Raw genomic sequence first — 17,719 nt, 5'->3', positions numbered from 1 at the left:
TTAAGAGAATTGATACTTGATCGGCTTGGTTTACTCTAAAGACATGATTTCTTAGGACAGGACGCCGTCAGCTGGAAATCAGCGCTAACCTCTGATTGGTCCATTTGTGAGTTTGATAGTATACGTCATCGAACGCTCATCTTGAACTACAATTGCCGTCCAACTCAACTGCAGTTGGATTACAACGTGACGTTAACCACAGAAGCAATGGCGGACAACATCCAACAGCACATTGAAATCAGCCAAGATTTTGATTTTGACATTAAATACTTCATTAAACATAGCACTCTTCCTTTAGCTCAGCTATAATGTGTTTTTTCTTGGACAAAGTCATTATTTGATCTCTAAAACACTGGTCGACAAAAACAAAACCAATACAAATTCAAAATAAATATTTGTTTACGTTGTTAACGCATGCGCAATGAGAGATAATGTCTGCGTTGGACCGACTGCTCACGCTGAGCTAACAAAAAAGTATTTTTTTGGCGTCAGCTCCACGTCAACTTTCCGCTGACGCCCAGATAAGGCGCTTGTCCTAAGAAACCAGACCTTAAGGCTCCTATACTATCATAGCTGACCTATCAAGCAATATTGGAGCAAAAAAGTTCACAAGTTAACGTTATGTTAGTATTGTGCTTATGTTAGCTCTTTGGAGCAAAAATAGATGATGAGTCGGCTGTCTAATTCAGGGGCTCTAGTTTACTCGAAATAGAAAAGAAAGAGCAGCTACAAACGTAAGCAAACGCCACGTTTCAACAACCAATCACGGTCGAGACCAGGGCTAAAGAGAATACAAGGGCTAGTTCACTCCGCTCTTAGAGCTGAAGCTACGATTTCCTTCCTCATGACGTCACTGTGTCTACAGATCTCGGAGTTCGCAAGCAAAGATATGATAACTTTGCATATTTCTCTTGTAAAAATAAGTTAGACTTTTTCTGGTTATTAGCCTTCAAACTTTACGTAATTAACACATTATTTCCGTTCATAAACATAGTTAAAAAAAAAAACTTTCTTGGTTATTATATTAAAAAAATACCATTTTAAATTTATAAAAATGTTTTGCTAGTTGGTGAAAATGACACTATAAATACTTTATTTTAAAAAGTTCAGTTTTAACTTCAACTATTAAGAAAAATGAAGGCATATATCGACACTTTTTTTATCTACATATTCTTTTATAAGGATAAGTTAAGTTAAATTTAGAATCCCTGATTTTAAAATATGTCGTTAATAGCAATTTGTTCATACTTAATCATTAGGAAACATCAACCTTAAACGCTAATTACTGAAACAAAATAATAATTTAGGTTCATAATGACATCAGAAATTTTACAATTGTTTATAGACATTTAAATTTACGATGATATAATATATAGATATTTAAATTGAAGAGAATATAATTTTTAAAAAAAATCATAAATATTTAGAATAACTACATTAAAAAATATGTTATGAAATTAGGAGAATTTCAACTATATACTATGTATTTTATTTATACTTTTTACTTACATTTTAATTTTCTTTGACTTTATCTATTTTTTAATTCTTTTCACCTGCCTTTCTTTATGAAGTAGCGAGGCGGTTTCTATTTAGATAATGAATTTTTATAAAAGTTCTTTACGACAGAATAAACGTATTGCGGTTTTATATTAACTGTGTCATTTCGGAATCCGTTCTTTACATAGTTGTTCATTCACTTTAGGGAACACGCGAAAAATTATACTTTTTCCTTTTGTTTTTTTATCAGAATTTTTGCAAGTTGCAATCGCGCAAACTGACATTTCGATAATAGTTTTAAATTCTTGTAAATTCACTGCAAAAACTGAGAAAAGTCATTATGGAAAGTAACAAATATCTTCGAATATCTCGCAAAAAGAAATGATCCAATATTAGTTAGAGCTAGTAAGGCCAAACGCTCCGTTCTTGAAGTAAAAGTGCGAGCTTTGCGCCAAAGTGACGTCACTAGAGTGACGTCGGAGGATCGGCGCGGCAAGAGATACTTCAAAGGAGTGAACCAGCCCTTCTATTCTCTTTAGCCCTGGGTCGAGACACCCCACTATGTCACTTGTAGGTATCCCATTGTAAACCAACCCAGCCCATTTGACAGCTCGAAGACAAACAACAGTTGATACAGTTTTCACAACCCATGACTTAAAATGTAGTAGCATTTATGAAATTCTATCCAGGAAAAAAAAAAGAAAAACATTTGTGCAATGGGTAACATTTACTTTCTTTTGTAATTAATTGTCATTGTATTTTTTTATTTTTTAGTTTAGTTTAGGGTAACTGTTTCATTGAACAAAATTTTTTATATTCTGAAAATAGCTGAAAAAGACCACAACGTAAACAAAATATCACGTTAAAAAATAAACAAAGTTGATAGTGAAACTTTATTACCTGATCTGTGTTTTACATATTGGAGTATACTACGGTTGCTAGCTAGTTTTTCCGAGATGCAACGAAATTTTTGATTCAGTTCAAATCCACTAAAAGCTGTGCAGTGGTCTTGTAAATTTTCTCCCACAGGTAAATCTGCCACAACTGGAATCTAAACGTTAAACAATGATTACTAATAATTAAACAAAATGCTAAAAATAAGCGAGGGAAATCGTTAAAAATACTTGAATCGAATGTTAAAAATATTTGAAACAATAATCAAATCATTAAAATTTTCTTATTTTTGAAAACATTTTAAATTCCTTTTCTTTTAAATTTCGCAATTTCAAGTACAGTTTTTGTGCAGTAAAACAAAATGTTATATAAAGTTAAGCGCCCAAAACAGTGGCGGTGTTAACGATTTTTTTAATATAAAGAGATTTGTTTCAGAAGCAACATATAGTATGCCTCTTTCTGATCATATCAGCCTAAACTTGATTTGCTAAACGTGTCTCATAAAATTTATGAGATGTGTTTATAACACGTTCTTAATGAGGTTTGTAAAACTTGTTTGAAGAATAATGTATAAAAATATTAATTTGATTTTAAAGGAAATGTTGTGTATTTATTTAGCAGAGAGTTCTGTAATGATTGATTTTAATCTATTTATTTAGAATTCTTATCAATATCAGTTCAAAAAAGTATATTCACTAGGGAATGCAAATAATTATTTAAGCAAGGAAAAAAAACGCTATTGAAATTTCAGGAATCACTAGTGAAGAAGACGAAATCGAAGATATTAAAGCTTAGGAAACTGAAGAGTTTTGGAAGGTTATCATTGGAGAGCTTTTGAGTTTTATCAGACAGAAAAACTAATTTTGAAGTTTGTATCATCATCCCCATCTGTAATTTGTCAAATTTCAAAAGTGGTTTCTGTTTGCTTACATGTTAATTTGCACCCAAAAATGCGGGCTATAATTCTGACAAGGACTGAAAAAAATAATTCAGTGTGTTCCATAAGTTTTCATACAGCAATAAACAAAATAGTTCAAAGCGTAGCTAGGATTTCATATACAGTGAAAGAAACGGCATCATATTTTAAATTATTATAAGTGTGTTAGTATATTTCTACTCCAAATTATCATTTTTTTTACAAGCTTTCGTCTTTTTTTAATTACTAATGCAGGAGCGTGTTCAGCATCCATAGAAATTTCTCCCCATACTTACTTTACACTACAAAACGCCAAAATTGGTTCAAGTTTGTGCAATTTACATTATTCAGTTCCGATAACATATACCCATATACACACAAAGAAAAAAAAACCACACTATGTTAAGATTTTGAGAGTTTGGGGGCTGAAAATCGGTCAGATAGTCTACGGATCATGTTACGAGGGTTGCTATTTATATTTCTGGCCTTGGCAACAGTAAGTGTCGCTAGGCGACCGCAGACGATTTTAATCGAAAGTTTGATATTTTTAAACATAAATTCAGCAGACGATTTACCATTATAGCTTCATTTGTGTTGTTGACAGTAAATTGAAAAGTTCTTCTCTTTCAAAAAATGGAATAGAATCGTGGACATTTTCGTGCCATTATTTTTCATAACTTTCGACGTGGATTGTCAAGACAAGAGTGCTTCGATGAACTTATTTCTTTATTCAGCGATAAAGCGCCATCCTACAGCACTGTAAAAAATTGGTATAACGAATTTAATTGTGGTCGATGTTCGATCCAGGACGAATCCCGTGCAGGTCGTCCAAAATCAGTTGTTGTGCCAGAAAAGATCAAAGGCTGTATAATATCTACACAGGAGACGAATCATGGATCTATGCATATGAGCCGGAAACAAAACAGCAATCAAATGTATGGGTCATCCAAGACAAGGCAAAACCAACAAAAGTTGTTCGAGGAAGAAGCACATCGAAACAAATGATTGCCTGTTTCTACGGCATTAACGGTCATGTGGCAACAGTGGTGTTAGAGCAACGCAGGACGGTCAATTCTGAATGGTACACGACCATTTGTTTGCCAGAAGTCATCGGAGAAATTCGAAAAAAGCAGAAGAACAGGCGAATCATTCTTCATCATGGTAATGCGAGATCTCACACATCGACTCAAACAAAGGCATTTCTGACGGAGCGAAAGATCGAACTGATGGGTCATCCGCCGTACAGCCCTGATTTGGCACCCAATGACTTCTTCTTATTCCCACACATCAAAAATAAATTACGTGGACAACGATTTTCGACCCCCGAAGAAGCGGTTGATACATTCAAAACGCGTGTTTTGGAGTTACCTCAATCGGACTGGAAAAAGTGCTTTGAAAATTGGTTCAAACGCATGCAAAAGTGTATTGATCATCATGGAGAATATTTTGAAGAACAATAAAACCAATTTCGATCCTACATATTTGTTTTTTCATTATTAGGCCAGAAATATAAATGGCAACCCTCGTACACAATGTTTGCAGAACGCGAAGTATAACTATATTGATAACAATAATGTAATACTCTCTATATTATTTTAAAGCTAGAAAAAAAATCTTTCCCTAGCATCTCCATTTTAAACAAGTGGAAAATATTTCTGGTAAAATAATCGTGCTGCATGATAATGATATTTAAGGTAAAAAAAACATAATTCTAGTTAATAGAACCAAAATATATGGTATTTAAATCATTCATTTGGTAAATTTTCCCTTCATATGGTAGCGGTGAAACGGAAATTCTGGTTTTCAAAATTACAGTTCTCATTACCACACATTTAGTAAAAATACACTACTGAGAAGAAAAACTTTAGGGAATAAATGGTTCTTATGCCACGAAATAAGGTATCTTGATAAAATTACTAAATTTTACCACATTTACTAAATTTATCACATTATGAATAATATTTTATTGTTAGTTTTATTAAAATCATTATCAAAGTTTTGCTGTAAAAACTACCGAGTTTTTCAGTGTTCCTATAAAGCCCGAAACACGGTTCCTATTTTGGCAGTTTTTACTATCCTTTTTTTTTAGTAAAGATTTCAGCATAAATTTACTCCTTTATAGATAAAAATCATTTGAAAACTTTCCTCTTTTCAATAAAACTTCCCAAACTATAATTCAGCAGACCTCTTAAAATCGAAAGGCCGATATTTATTCAAATCATATGTCATAAATCGATACCGACCATAATCGATCCTCTCAAGGGTTATGCGATTGTTTGAGAACAAAAGGCTATCCCTCGGCAATGACAAACTCATACCCAGGTTAAAATCTATCAATTTAATCAATTTTTTTCGTTTTTAAGACAAGCAATATTCTGTGCATTTTTGACATTTTGAAACATATGCATTCATTTTCAAAAGTTTCTAATGCTTCATAAAATTCTGCGCAGTAAATTATTAGAGATTGGAATTTTTGTTTTAAGCGTACGCTTCAACTCGAATTGAACGAGAACTTGTAAGACCTGTATATAAAGTACGGTGATTACGAAACACCCTGAAAAAGTGATTTTTATGGATATATTTATTAATATTGATTCGATTTTTTTAAATAAAAAATATCTTATTAAGTCTTTTCATTTCTTTATAGCTAAAATTATTAACTAAAATATGTCTTAAACTTTTGTACCTTCAAGTACTAAATGTATAGGGACCTTAAGTATGGGGAAAACTATTCTGATAAGAGTTTTATATTTCAAATAGGATTTGTTTTTCCTTGTTCTGGCCTATAATATACTATTTATATTTATTACCGTTACTAACATTTTGTCACAGGAATCACAAATTAGTTAAATAGAGGGTTTTTATATTTCCTATTCATGCACATAAGACAGAAGCAAGTTTTAGTGTTGGAAACTATTCATGAATTGAGAGGAAATTTACTAAGAAACGTAGCCTATTCTCTACGGCTAACAGAGTTCTTATCCATAATCTAACAGTGAAGATATTTTATGTCAACATTAGGATCAATAGGTTCAGGATGCAGTTCTCATTCTTCCCCGTATAAGGTACTTTATCACTTTAGTTCTCTATTTCTATAGACGTGCAATTAAGAGTCAGCTTATTCCAGGGCGATGGATAAAGATTTCATCTTTTAAAGAATATCATGCATTTTAGTATATATATATATATATATATATATATATATATGTAACATACAAAGCTTCAATTGATCTTTTTATGTTATCCTAATTAATTATTCTAAACGAAATACTTTCTCACACTTTTAAAAGCCACATCCTATTCTTAAATCTATTTTTAGCTCAAGTATGCATTTAATTAAGAGCAGGACATTTTCCCCTTTGCTCTGTGTGGGAAACGTTCGATCTATTTCATAAACCAATAGCAACTACTAAGAGTTCCCTCTTTCCCTAAATTAAGACGTTTTACGGATTTTACTTTGCAAGATTTTCCCTAACATATAACCAAGGAGCGCAACTTTTCATGTGCACTCTTAAGGCCTGTTTAGACGATCCAATTTCTTGGACAGAGATTGATTGATATTGATGGAAACTTGTTTTGCTTTGAGCTTGGATCGTGTAAACAAGCATCCAAGAACTTGGTCCAACTTCTTGGACGATAGTAGAGCATGCTCTACTTTCCATCCAAGTATTTTCTCCCTTAACCAATCAGCGTCTTAGGTTTAATGACGTCAACAAGCGGGCATATATAATTGTTTCTTGTCTGTTTTCATATATTCTGTTATTTTAATCTCTCCCGATCGTTTTCGTTAATTTTTATTCTCCGGAATATAATTTTGTGATTGTTGCCTTCATGTAAGTATGAACTTTTAAAAATCTAATTTTTTCGGAAATATTTTAATTTATAAATTAAATTATTGAAAGTACTTTCTTATTTTTATAGAATGGAATGGAATAAAAATACTGTCTACAAACTCATTGCTGAGTACAAGGAAAGACCAGAACTGTGGGACAGTAATATCCCATCATATTCCGATCGCTATATCAGAGAGAAATCTCTAAATGATATTGCTAAGCTGTTTGAAACAGATGTTGAGAATGTAAAAAAGAAAATAAACAATCTGCGGACGCAGTTTTTAGATAATCAGAAAAAAGTGATCGAATCAAGGACAAGTGGAGCTGGTAAAATAAATACAATTTTCTTTCTTTTTTAAAGAATTTATGAAAATTTAAATGAAACATTCATGAAGCTGGCGAATTAAACAAAATATTTATCACTATAAGAGTTTTATTTCAATCTACTTCAATTTAAATATAAAGCTTAAAAAAAAACGTTGATAAGTTGTTCTTTTTCTCAAAATTTTTTATTTTAATCTGTTAATACAAATAACATGGGATTTAAATGATTTTTATTTTTAGAGTTACTATTTGCATAAAAAATTGCAGCACTTAACCAAATATTTTCATATGTTATTAATATAATATACATTATTACCTAACTTTAAGTTAGTATTATTAAAATATTTTATTTTTGATGTTTTAGCATTATAAATAAAGTAAACAAAATATGTAATTTCAAAGCAAACGATTCTTTTCTTTTGCTTTCTTTAAACAGAAATATAATCAATACCTTTAATATATTTCTACCCAAGTTTTAAAGTATATAATTTAAGCTTTTTTTTTTTGTTGATAAAGCTAAAGAAATTTTGATGAATTATTTCCCTGGATAATACGAAACTGTACTGTTCTTCAGGTACAAGTTATTGTTTATATTCTAATTAAAAAATGTTCGTCATGATTTTTTTAAAGTACAATTTGCTGTTTCTGCATCTTTTATTGAACTAAATGTGTAAATTCAAAACAATTACTTTTATTTATATACTTTCATCAATATATATTTGCCTCAGTTTCTGTTCATTTTATAAAACTAAAATAATTAATTTAGATTTAATTTAAAAAATAAATGTTGTTGAACTGTTTTCTTGGTGAAATTTTTTAATATTTCAGCCTCATAAATTTAATCTTGAATTACTGACATTATTTTTGCCTATTGTTTGAAGTTAGAGAAGAGTTAATACAAAGCAAATAATTATAACTCTAACTAAATTTGTGCTAAATGTATAAAATGAAAAGAATTGATTTGAATTTTTACTTAAAATTAGAGATATGTTGGTGGAATTAGAACAATTATGAATTAATATAATTGTAAACAAATCTTCATTTCAGTAAAATAATTAGTGCCATTTACTATTAATCTCAGCTGAAGTTTAATTTTTAACAGCTTAATTAACTAAGAGTTTCTGAAGCCACATATAATTTTAAATACAGATAAGATGATTATCATATTTTATTACAGGTCTCGATGATGTCTTTGAGCCAAAGTGGGTATACTATAAAGAGTTGATGTTTTTGAAACAAAGTACCGTTCCTCGTGACAGCAGGAATAATTTAAAGGTTCGTATAAAAATAAGATTTTAACTTTAAAATAAGGCATTATGTTATTGCTTGAAACCCGATAAAATATTTGATTTACATCTCTAGTTTAAAACTATGAAAGTAATACATTTTTTTTTTTACTTAATTACAGCATAACTGTTGAAATTAAAGAAAAAAATTACTAAAATATCCTTATTAGCCCTATAATTTCTCACTATTGATTATTTAATTGAAACTGTAAAGTCATCCATGAGGAAAGCAAGTTGTTTTGTTATGATGTTCGGGTGAGAATGACATCTACTGAATCCCACTGATTTCAATTATTTAAAAATTTCGTTGGCAATCTGTTATAAGGATTTTTCCTCACGAAACCCAATGATACCTTCTAACTCTGTATTGCAAAATTTGGAGGTTCTTATCTCTGAAAAAACACATTTCAGTTTTAATTAATGAAGCCTATATAAGTCAAAAGTTATTAAATTTAAGTGAAATCAACATTATTAACAAATTTACTTCTAAGCTAAATTATTGCTCCTTTAAACCTAAAAACACTATTAGTAATTTCCGTAGAAGCACATTGATAAGTTACTTTAAAAGTCACATGAAGCTTTATTTCCTTACAGCAAAAACAGAAGGAAATCGAGCGAACGTTTGAAGACGACTCAACTGATGAAGATCCCTATTTGGAGACCAATCTAAACTCATCAAACACAACACCAACCCAGCCACGAAAAAGGAAGTGTACACAGGAGGGAGATTTGATGGCTGCAGCAACAGCAGCCATTAACAATGTTGCCAGGAAAGATGATTTGGACTGTTTCGGCTCCTACATCGCAGCGGAGCTAAGAACTTTGTCACCAAGGAGCCGGACAGTCGCCAAATCGCGTATTTTTAATACTCTTATGGAGTACAAAAAATAATTAAATCATTTATTTAAATTCAGTTTTTTTTTACCCATCATTTTAACCAGAAATCATACAGTATCAACATTTCTTATTGCACCAGTTGTTGGATATCATTAATTTTCAGAAAAATAATGTATTGCAGACAACAAATTTAAAACAAATTCCTTTATTAATGATTAATATAAAAAAAACAATATTAAAAAAAATCAAACATCTAAATAATTGCAAATCAGGGTAAAAGAAATGAGAAACATATAAAGATAAACACTTTAAAATATACTGTTGATACATTTGCAATTAAACAAAAGATCATAGTGTGTCAACTATGTTTACATTTTGCCTATTTTTTGAAGTTAGGGCAACTATATTTTTAATACGCTTATGGAATTCAAAAAAGATTAAACGATTTATTTAAATTCAGTTTTTTTTCCATAATTTTAACCAGAAATCATACAATATCAACATTTTGTATTGCCCTGGTTTTTGGATATCATTAATTTTCAGAAAAATAATGTATTGCAGACAACAAATTAAAAACAAATATCTCTATTAATGATGAATACGAAAAGCCAATATTAAAAAAAAAACATCGACCATTTAAATAATTGCAATTCAGGATAAAAGAAATAATAAACATATAAAGATTTAAAAAAGACTGGTTCTACATTTGCAATTAAACAAAAGATGATAGTGTGCTTAGCTGTTGAAAGCAGAATTTAATCTGTCATGAGTACAATCTCAAACAAATACCTTTATTGATCATCAATACTAAAAAATAAAAATATATCAACCATTTAAATAAAAGCAAATCATAAAAATAAATGAATAGCATTTAATAATAAACACTTTAAAAGACTGGTGATACATTTGCAATTAAACAAAAGATAATAGTGTGCTCAACTGTTGAAAGCGGAATTTAACGGAACAAAAGGGGCAAGGAACAAAATTAAAGCTGGATAGGATACAGAACTTAACATACTGAATTAACAATTTAAAAAAAAAAATTAACATACTTCATTAAAAATTATTTTCAGAATGCTTCAGTATTAATTTTTATTTCATATTGCTAAAAATTAATTAAAAAAAGAATTAATTGAGAATTATTTTTAGAATCTTTATACCTAACTGTTAAAAAAAGTAAAGAAAATTTATTTTTTAAACTTTAACATAGCTATGCTGGCATTAGAGAATATAATTTACCTAACGTTTTAAATAATTGAAATTTATGTAGAATTAAGTTTTAAAAAAAATTTAAATAAAAATATATGAATCGATTAATTAAACTGAATTTAACTTACATAAAATTGGAATAAAAAATAAATAAGATTTTAAACTATGAATCTGTCTTGCCATGGCACTTTGCCAACACCGTTGAAGTAAGAACAAAGTTCATCCCTTACTTCTCGAGCATTAAGAGATGAAAAGGAAGAACTTTGCCTTGCGACACCTCTAATTCCAGCATAGCTATGATCAGACCAGGGAGCCTGATTAATAGCTCCTTCCTGAGTGTTTTCTCGATTAAAAAAGTTAGGCGGAGAGTACCTGCTGGCAGAAGATGTTTTTCTTAAATAATTGTGCAATGCACAGCATGCCAGCACGATACTCTCAACTTTTTTAATATCGAGAGGGTTGACTCGTTGAAGGACTTCGAATCTGGCTGATAAGATGCCAAATGCATTTTCGACAGTCCTTCTAGCCCTACTCAAACGGTAATTAAATATCCTCTTTGTTCGCGTTAAATTCCGCTTTGGGTAAGGCTTCATCAAGTAAGATTTAAGAGGGAAAGCCTCATCTGCGACCATCACAAATGGGGTTTCACTATCATTTAATTGATTCACTAGCCTAGTAGGGCCTGGCACACTAAGTGCCCTATTTTCCAGAGCACTAAATAAAGTTGATTTGGAAAATATGGTGCTATCTGCCACCCTGCCATTTGTGCCCACATCTACATAAAGAAAATTACAATTTGCATCAACTAGTGCAAAAAGAACAATGCTGTTTGACAGCTTATAATTGAATAGCTGGGAGCCATATTTCCGCTTATGGCGCACCAGAACATGTTTTCCGTCTAGGGAGCCAAAGCAATTTGGAAAATTCCACTTCTCCTCAAATTCCTTTGCAATAGCAATCCACTCTTCTTCAGTTGATGGAACCTAAAATATGAAAGCTTTATATAAGTTATAAGGCAAATTAAATAAATATATTGTTAAGTTTTATCAGTAATTAGGATGGGAGGATCCTCTTCAGGAGGATCCGAAATCTCTCGGAAGTAATATTGCAAGCTTTCTTGATCTAAATTAACAAATTTTTAGAAATAATTCTAAAATTTACACGCAGAACATAACACAAATGAGAAACTTGTATTATATGGTAATAAATCTATTAATATTATTTATATTTAAATCTTAATATAAATAAAATGATGAAAATCGATGGCGAAATATATTAATTGAAAAACATACAGATATACTGAAAACTGATGTAATTAGTTACGTTAAAATTTAAGTGAAAGCAAAAGCAGTTCCATTACATTAAACATACCCGTATTTATTCAATCAATTTTTTGTTACTCTCATTAGATCCCCTAAACATATCACTTATCTGGTTCTTCCAAGTTCTTTAATTGTGTCAGTATATGATTTTTAGTTCATTTTCATGATTTTGTAGTGTTTCACAATACTAATTCTTCGATTATTTTATTTATTTTTAAATAATCCCGTGCAAAGAAATGGTATGCAGCTATATTCTATAAAAAAATATAGCACATAAAAAAAATGAACAAACAGATAAAAATATAGAGAAATATTACAATAAACTATTGAAAGAACACTCAACACCATGGAACATGGTGTGGAACACTCAACACCATGGAATCAAATAGAACATGCCAAAAAGTTACTCAAATTTTGCAAGTCATATCTTGAAATTGAATCTAAGTTCCATCTTGCTTTTGCAAATCTGCGAAAGATGCAAAATTTAATTTCTAGATCAGCAGAAAATCGAGTAAATTTCATCTCAATATTTGATTTTTAGAACTATTAAACAAATGAACTATTTGCAGAATTCCACAAATTAGCTGAAAAATCCTGGTATATACTTTTTATTTTTCTCCTCAGAGTATTACCTTTTTGTCAGTTACTGTTGTACAGAGTAATCGACAATAGAATTGCACAATGGGCTATTTGTGTCAGTCTGAAAAACATTCCCAAGCAAGGTCCGGTGATATGTTATCAAACTAATTATTCATTTAAATAAAATAACAAAAGTTTACACTCACTTGAATGTAATCCTGTAATGCAGCATAAATTGCCTCGCATGTCTCCGGAATGAAATTTGACAATGTAGATTTATCTATTCTAAATAAAAACATCAAGGAGGAATAGGAGTCTCCTGTGAAAAAATAATAGAGTGAAAAAAATGAATAAATAGTATCTATAGTGTGAAAAGAATATACAAATAGAATAGAGTAGCTCTTTTACAAACTAGACAATTAAGTGCTCTTTTTTTTTTCATAAGCAAAATTTTTTAAATATCAAGACTACATTATATTCTAAGAAATTAAATCACACTTAACATAAATCTTTCCTTATTTCATTAAATAGAAATCCTGCATGCACAGTCAAGCAAACTTTAATAAAAGAGGATATTCTCACACATTATATCATTTGCTTCTCATAAATCTCAGGTTATACAACACATCAATAAAAAAAATTAAGCTAATTCAATGAACAATTCATTAACTAACTGGAAAATTAAGAAAACAATTAAGTGATTTTTCTTTTCATTAACAGAATCTTGTTTCAAACATTCAGATAGCTACTAGAAAATGGAATTTCATAGGAAATATATACCTTTAATTTAATAAAAATCCAGAAAGAATAAACAAACAGAAAGATCTCCATTAATTCTAGAGCAAATCATGATACTGAAAATTTCCTTCATGTTTTTAAGCTTATAAAAATTTTTAAAAAAATTAGATTTCCCCCTGTGGTGCTAAGTTGATCTTCTGGGATTTAGTTTCACTCAAAGCTTTAAAATAGTTGAATAAACTACAAAATATAAACTATTCTTAATTTCAACAGAATTCATAATAATTTTTATTGGATTAATCAAATTCGTCGTAACTTATTAATAAAAAAATTCTGTCGATACTTACCTGACGCTAAATATCGAAGCGTCACTGCTAATCTCTCAGCAGCAGGAATGCTGTCTCTCATGACAGTATTTTGCTTCGAAATCATGGGGGAAACCTTCTCCAACAAGATGAGAAAACTCTCTTCATCCATCCGGACAAAATTTCTGAAGGCGCCCGGATCCTCTAGTTTTAATTCAGCCATTAAAGAGTGGTAGGCGCCCATTTTATTTCTCCGCAATAACCATTCTCTTGACCATTTAGATCTTTTTTTTTCCTTTTTTTTCATGGCTGAAGCTGCAGCAACAGCCATAATTGTAGCGGAAAGCGCAATTATCTCGTCACTCATTTTACATAAAATTAATAACAGTAAAATAACAACTTTATTATTTAGGCGCAGCGATATCAACAGCTTCAAAAGCTTTAACTTGTAAATAAAAACCAAAACATGAGCTATTTAAGCGCATGCGCAACTTTTTCAATCCGACCAATCAGTGACATCCAAGAACTTGGATAGTGTAAACGAATCATCCAACTTCTTGGACAGAGAAATCCGTCCAATTTCTCGGATACAAGAAATTGGACCGTGTAAACAGGCCTTTACTCACTCTCATGACTGCTTTTGTCTAATAATTCATAAATAAATATTGTACCCTCCTTCCCGACCTATGACCTGTTTTAATCCTTCCACTCGGCAACGACGTTATATATATATATATATATATATATATATATATATATATATTTATATATATTACTTCTTAAACTTAACAATACGATTTATAGCTTTCAGAGTTTGAGGGGCAGACAATACATAATGAAAGGAAACAAGTTTTTTTCCGAACACCCTGTGACAAAAAAAATCAAGCAATAACATTGTAACTTGTTTCGATTACTTCGGTAATTCTTTGCAACTACTGCATAGAATTTCGTTAGCTTAACTTAAATATTTATAGAAATATGGACATTTTTATAAAAAAAAAAACTAAATTTGTATCATGATTTTTGCTATAATTTTAAAAATATTAAGTTAAATTAAATTTTGTTTTGAAGGAATTTAAAATTAAATGCGAAAACTTGGTTTTAAAATTTTGAAAAAAGTTCGCTGAAAACTACGCAAGACATAAGTAGTAAAGTAGTTGTTTTGAAACTGCGTATGCGTGAAAAAAATGTTAATTTATTTTTCAGATTTTGTAAAGAATTGTATTGGGTAACTAATAAAAAAGAGTCTTATTTGAATACCTTAAAAGTTTAAAATGCTTTGAGCAATTTTCTATGTAGTTTTTGTACTTTTTAAAATAGAGCTCAAAATTATCAGGGGTTTTCCACAATTTTATTTTGCAAATGACACTAACTTTTAACCGGACAGCAAGAACAAAATAAAATAAATCTTATACACGTTCTGGCTCAATACAAAATTTGAGCGAAATCGGTCGAATAGTTCCTGAGAAATCGAATTTAAAATATTTAAAATTCTAATCCTTAAGAACGTATTCAACTGATTTCACTTAAATTTTGTATTTTACATTTTGTACATTAAAATGATGCAAAAAAATTTATACTTCTCAAAATTTTTTCGGCTATTATTTAATAAAACAATAAAAAAAATAATAAATACATACTAAAAATATTCTTTCCTTGAAATTATCCCTGGATAAATAAATTTTATGATTGTGTGCAAAAATGTTTCCATTCGCTTGAAAAGTTTTCAAGATACAATGAAATATGCAAAAAGTAAAATTAGCATTATGGGGTCCAAACTTTGGATCGCTTTCCTGACCAAGCTAAGGGGATCATATTTCCCAGATTACGGCTATTCCTAATATTTTGGTGGTCATAAATCCGAACCAGTCTAAAAACAGGCATGTTTATTCAGAGAAAGTACATTTTTGTGTCTGATTTCGCAACTTAAAATATTGCCTGCAATAATTAATTAGCATATTTGAGGTCACCTCCTCGAACCAGTAAGTTTGAATCCAAAATGTGAAGATCCGATTATTAGATCAAACGTTATTCACGATGATCGGTTTTCTTTGGCGCACTGTACTTTGATTCATTGTTTTCGAAGAGTATCATTAGTTACTCGGTTACTTGATATCTTTAGTTCGCTGATATGAAAATATTATGTATTTTGAACAAAATACCGAAAACTGTTTGTCAAATTTTATTTTCATCTACAAAAGAAAAACTAATTGAACACACTTTGTTTTTCACATTTCTTTAATATACCTTATGTTTTTCAAGTTCATCCTTAGGTCCTATACCAGACAGCATGAGCAATTGAGCCGAGTTTATTGTTCCTGCGGAAACAATGATTTCTTTTCTTGATTTCACCTCATGCATTGTTCCATTTACATCAAACGACACACCTACTGCTTTGTAGTTTTTGATAACAACCTGTAAAAATAGCATAATTAACCCTACTTATTTAATTAGCAAAATTATTTCGATGCTAAGGAAATAGTGTGGTTTTGGTACTTAAAACAGAAATTGTTATCTCCACTATGAATTTCGAGTCATAAGGTTTACAAAATTTTATGTTATTGTAAAGAATGTAGTTTTATATGTCAAAATATGAAATTTGAACTAAATCGGTCGAATAGTTACAGAGAAATTGAATTTTAAAAAAAGTCCTATGTTTTAAATTGGAGAATAAGCAACCAAAATATACAACCAGAAAACTTGCTCTGTTCTTTGGTAAATAATTTGCTGAAAAGAATCAGTCGGTAAAAAATAACAAAATAATTCACATTAGTGTACTTCGTAAAATGTTCAACATGAAGAAGAAGCTCATATCAAGTTAAGGGTGATTAGACTGAAAGCCATCTAGGCAGTTGATCTGAGTTAATCTCAAAAAAAGAAATTTTTCAAGAAATGACCTGTACGACATCTTCCTTTAAGGCAAAGCAACTCAAACAATTTTTTTTTTTAATGTTTGAGTATTTCCTTCGACTGAGCACTTTGCTGGTATTTCAGTTTAGAGCGATGCCGGTATTGACGTCATTTATCCACTTTAATGATTCGTTTTACATCATTTAGTTATTGATCTATTTAGAGGAGCTTTAAAAATTCCTGCTTCACCAGACAGTTAGTAAGAAAAAGGGAAAGGAGAGAACGTCCCGAAAAGGACGGTAAAAATAATAGCTCAGCATTTGGAACAAAAATGGAACGAGATCGATCTAAGAGGAAGACAGTTTAACCTCACATCACGCGGATCAAAATTGTAATAATCGTTTTTCTAAATTTAAATTTTAGGTAAACGGAGTTTTTATTTCTGTCTGATAGCTTTCAAAACGGCTGCACAAATCCTTAGCTAATTATTTAATTTGGCCTTCTTTTGCTCCATTCTCCCTGAAAATCAGGGAATTTTTTTCTTAACTCGACAACTTTCCTCTTCTTTCGTATGCCTGTTAAGACAGAAAGGTGCGATTGTTCCTGTTTTCCAGTGGCGCCATCTATGGCCAAGAATTCAACTTCTGCCGCACCCATACATCATGCCCGTCTATAGGGTTGACCCATTCATTCATCCACAGATCGTAATTTTGACCTGAATCGGAGAACGATCAATCTCCAATTCAGTACCCCCAGAGGTATTGATTTGTTATGGGAACATGGGGGATGGGTGGGATTTGTTATGGGAACATTTGTTATATACAGGGTTATTCATAATTCCCTCCGGGGTTTCGAAGCGTTATAGTAAAAAAACGAAGACGAATATGACATAAAAGAACAGATGAAATTATTCCGAAAGTATTCAAGTTTTAATTTAAGCAGTTGCCGGTAGATAGCAGTAACATGTACCACTGAAGCCAGTTGTAGTAAAGAAAAATGGCGTTTACAGGCGGAGGGAATTATGAATAACCCTGTATTATGCTTACAAGGCGATGTGTAAACAACCTTAATATTCTAGAAAGTTTTATTATTGTGATTTATACTTAAATTTAAGCGTAGTTTCACCATT

General features: G+C 30.6%; 2 protein-coding genes across 2 annotated transcripts in view; one reads left to right on the top strand and one right to left on the bottom strand.

The window, feature by feature from the left end:
• The window catches only part of LOC107438229 (glucose dehydrogenase [FAD, quinone]), a 46,566-nt gene that overhangs the window by 10,769 nt on the left and 18,078 nt on the right, over window positions 1-17,719 (bottom strand). Inside the window, exons 6-7 of the mRNA XM_087165252.1 lie at window positions 15,988-16,155; window positions 2,398-2,548 (exon numbers count right to left, since the gene is read on the bottom strand). Of these exons, the coding sequence (XP_087021378.1) occupies window positions 2,398-2,548; window positions 15,988-16,155 (319 nt within the window). The remainder of the gene's footprint in view (window positions 1-2,397; window positions 2,549-15,987; window positions 16,156-17,719) is intronic.
• Window positions 6,824-9,663, top strand: LOC147816478 (uncharacterized). The gene is made up of 4 exons (XM_087165253.1): window positions 6,824-7,140; window positions 7,229-7,467; window positions 8,642-8,739; window positions 9,345-9,663. Exons 2-4 carry the CDS (start codon window positions 7,230-7,232, stop codon window positions 9,639-9,641), a joined length of 633 nt encoding a protein of 210 aa, XP_087021379.1. The 5' UTR covers window positions 6,824-7,140; window position 7,229; the 3' UTR covers window positions 9,642-9,663.

This window comes from Parasteatoda tepidariorum, chromosome 1 (assembly GCF_982258835.1).
Source record: "Parasteatoda tepidariorum strain Cologne lab strain chromosome 1, Ptep-v5.0, whole genome shotgun sequence".
NCBI classification, from domain to species: Eukaryota; Metazoa; Arthropoda; class Arachnida; order Araneae; family Theridiidae; genus Parasteatoda; species Parasteatoda tepidariorum.
This window is presented reverse-complemented; position numbering and strand designations above follow the sequence as displayed.

Bases quoted from the DNA above. Each gene is read 5' to 3' on its own strand.
- LOC147816478 (XM_087165253.1), top strand. From the start codon at position 7,230: ATGGAATGGAATAAAAATACTGTCTACAAACTCATTGCTGAGTACAAG. The intron at 7,468-8,641 runs GTAAAATAAATA...ATTTTATTACAG, and splicing joins ATCAAGGACAAGTGGAGCTG to GTCTCGATGATGTCTTTGAG. The intron at 8,740-9,344 runs GTTCGTATAAAA...ATTTCCTTACAG, and splicing joins ACAGCAGGAATAATTTAAAG to CAAAAACAGAAGGAAATCGA.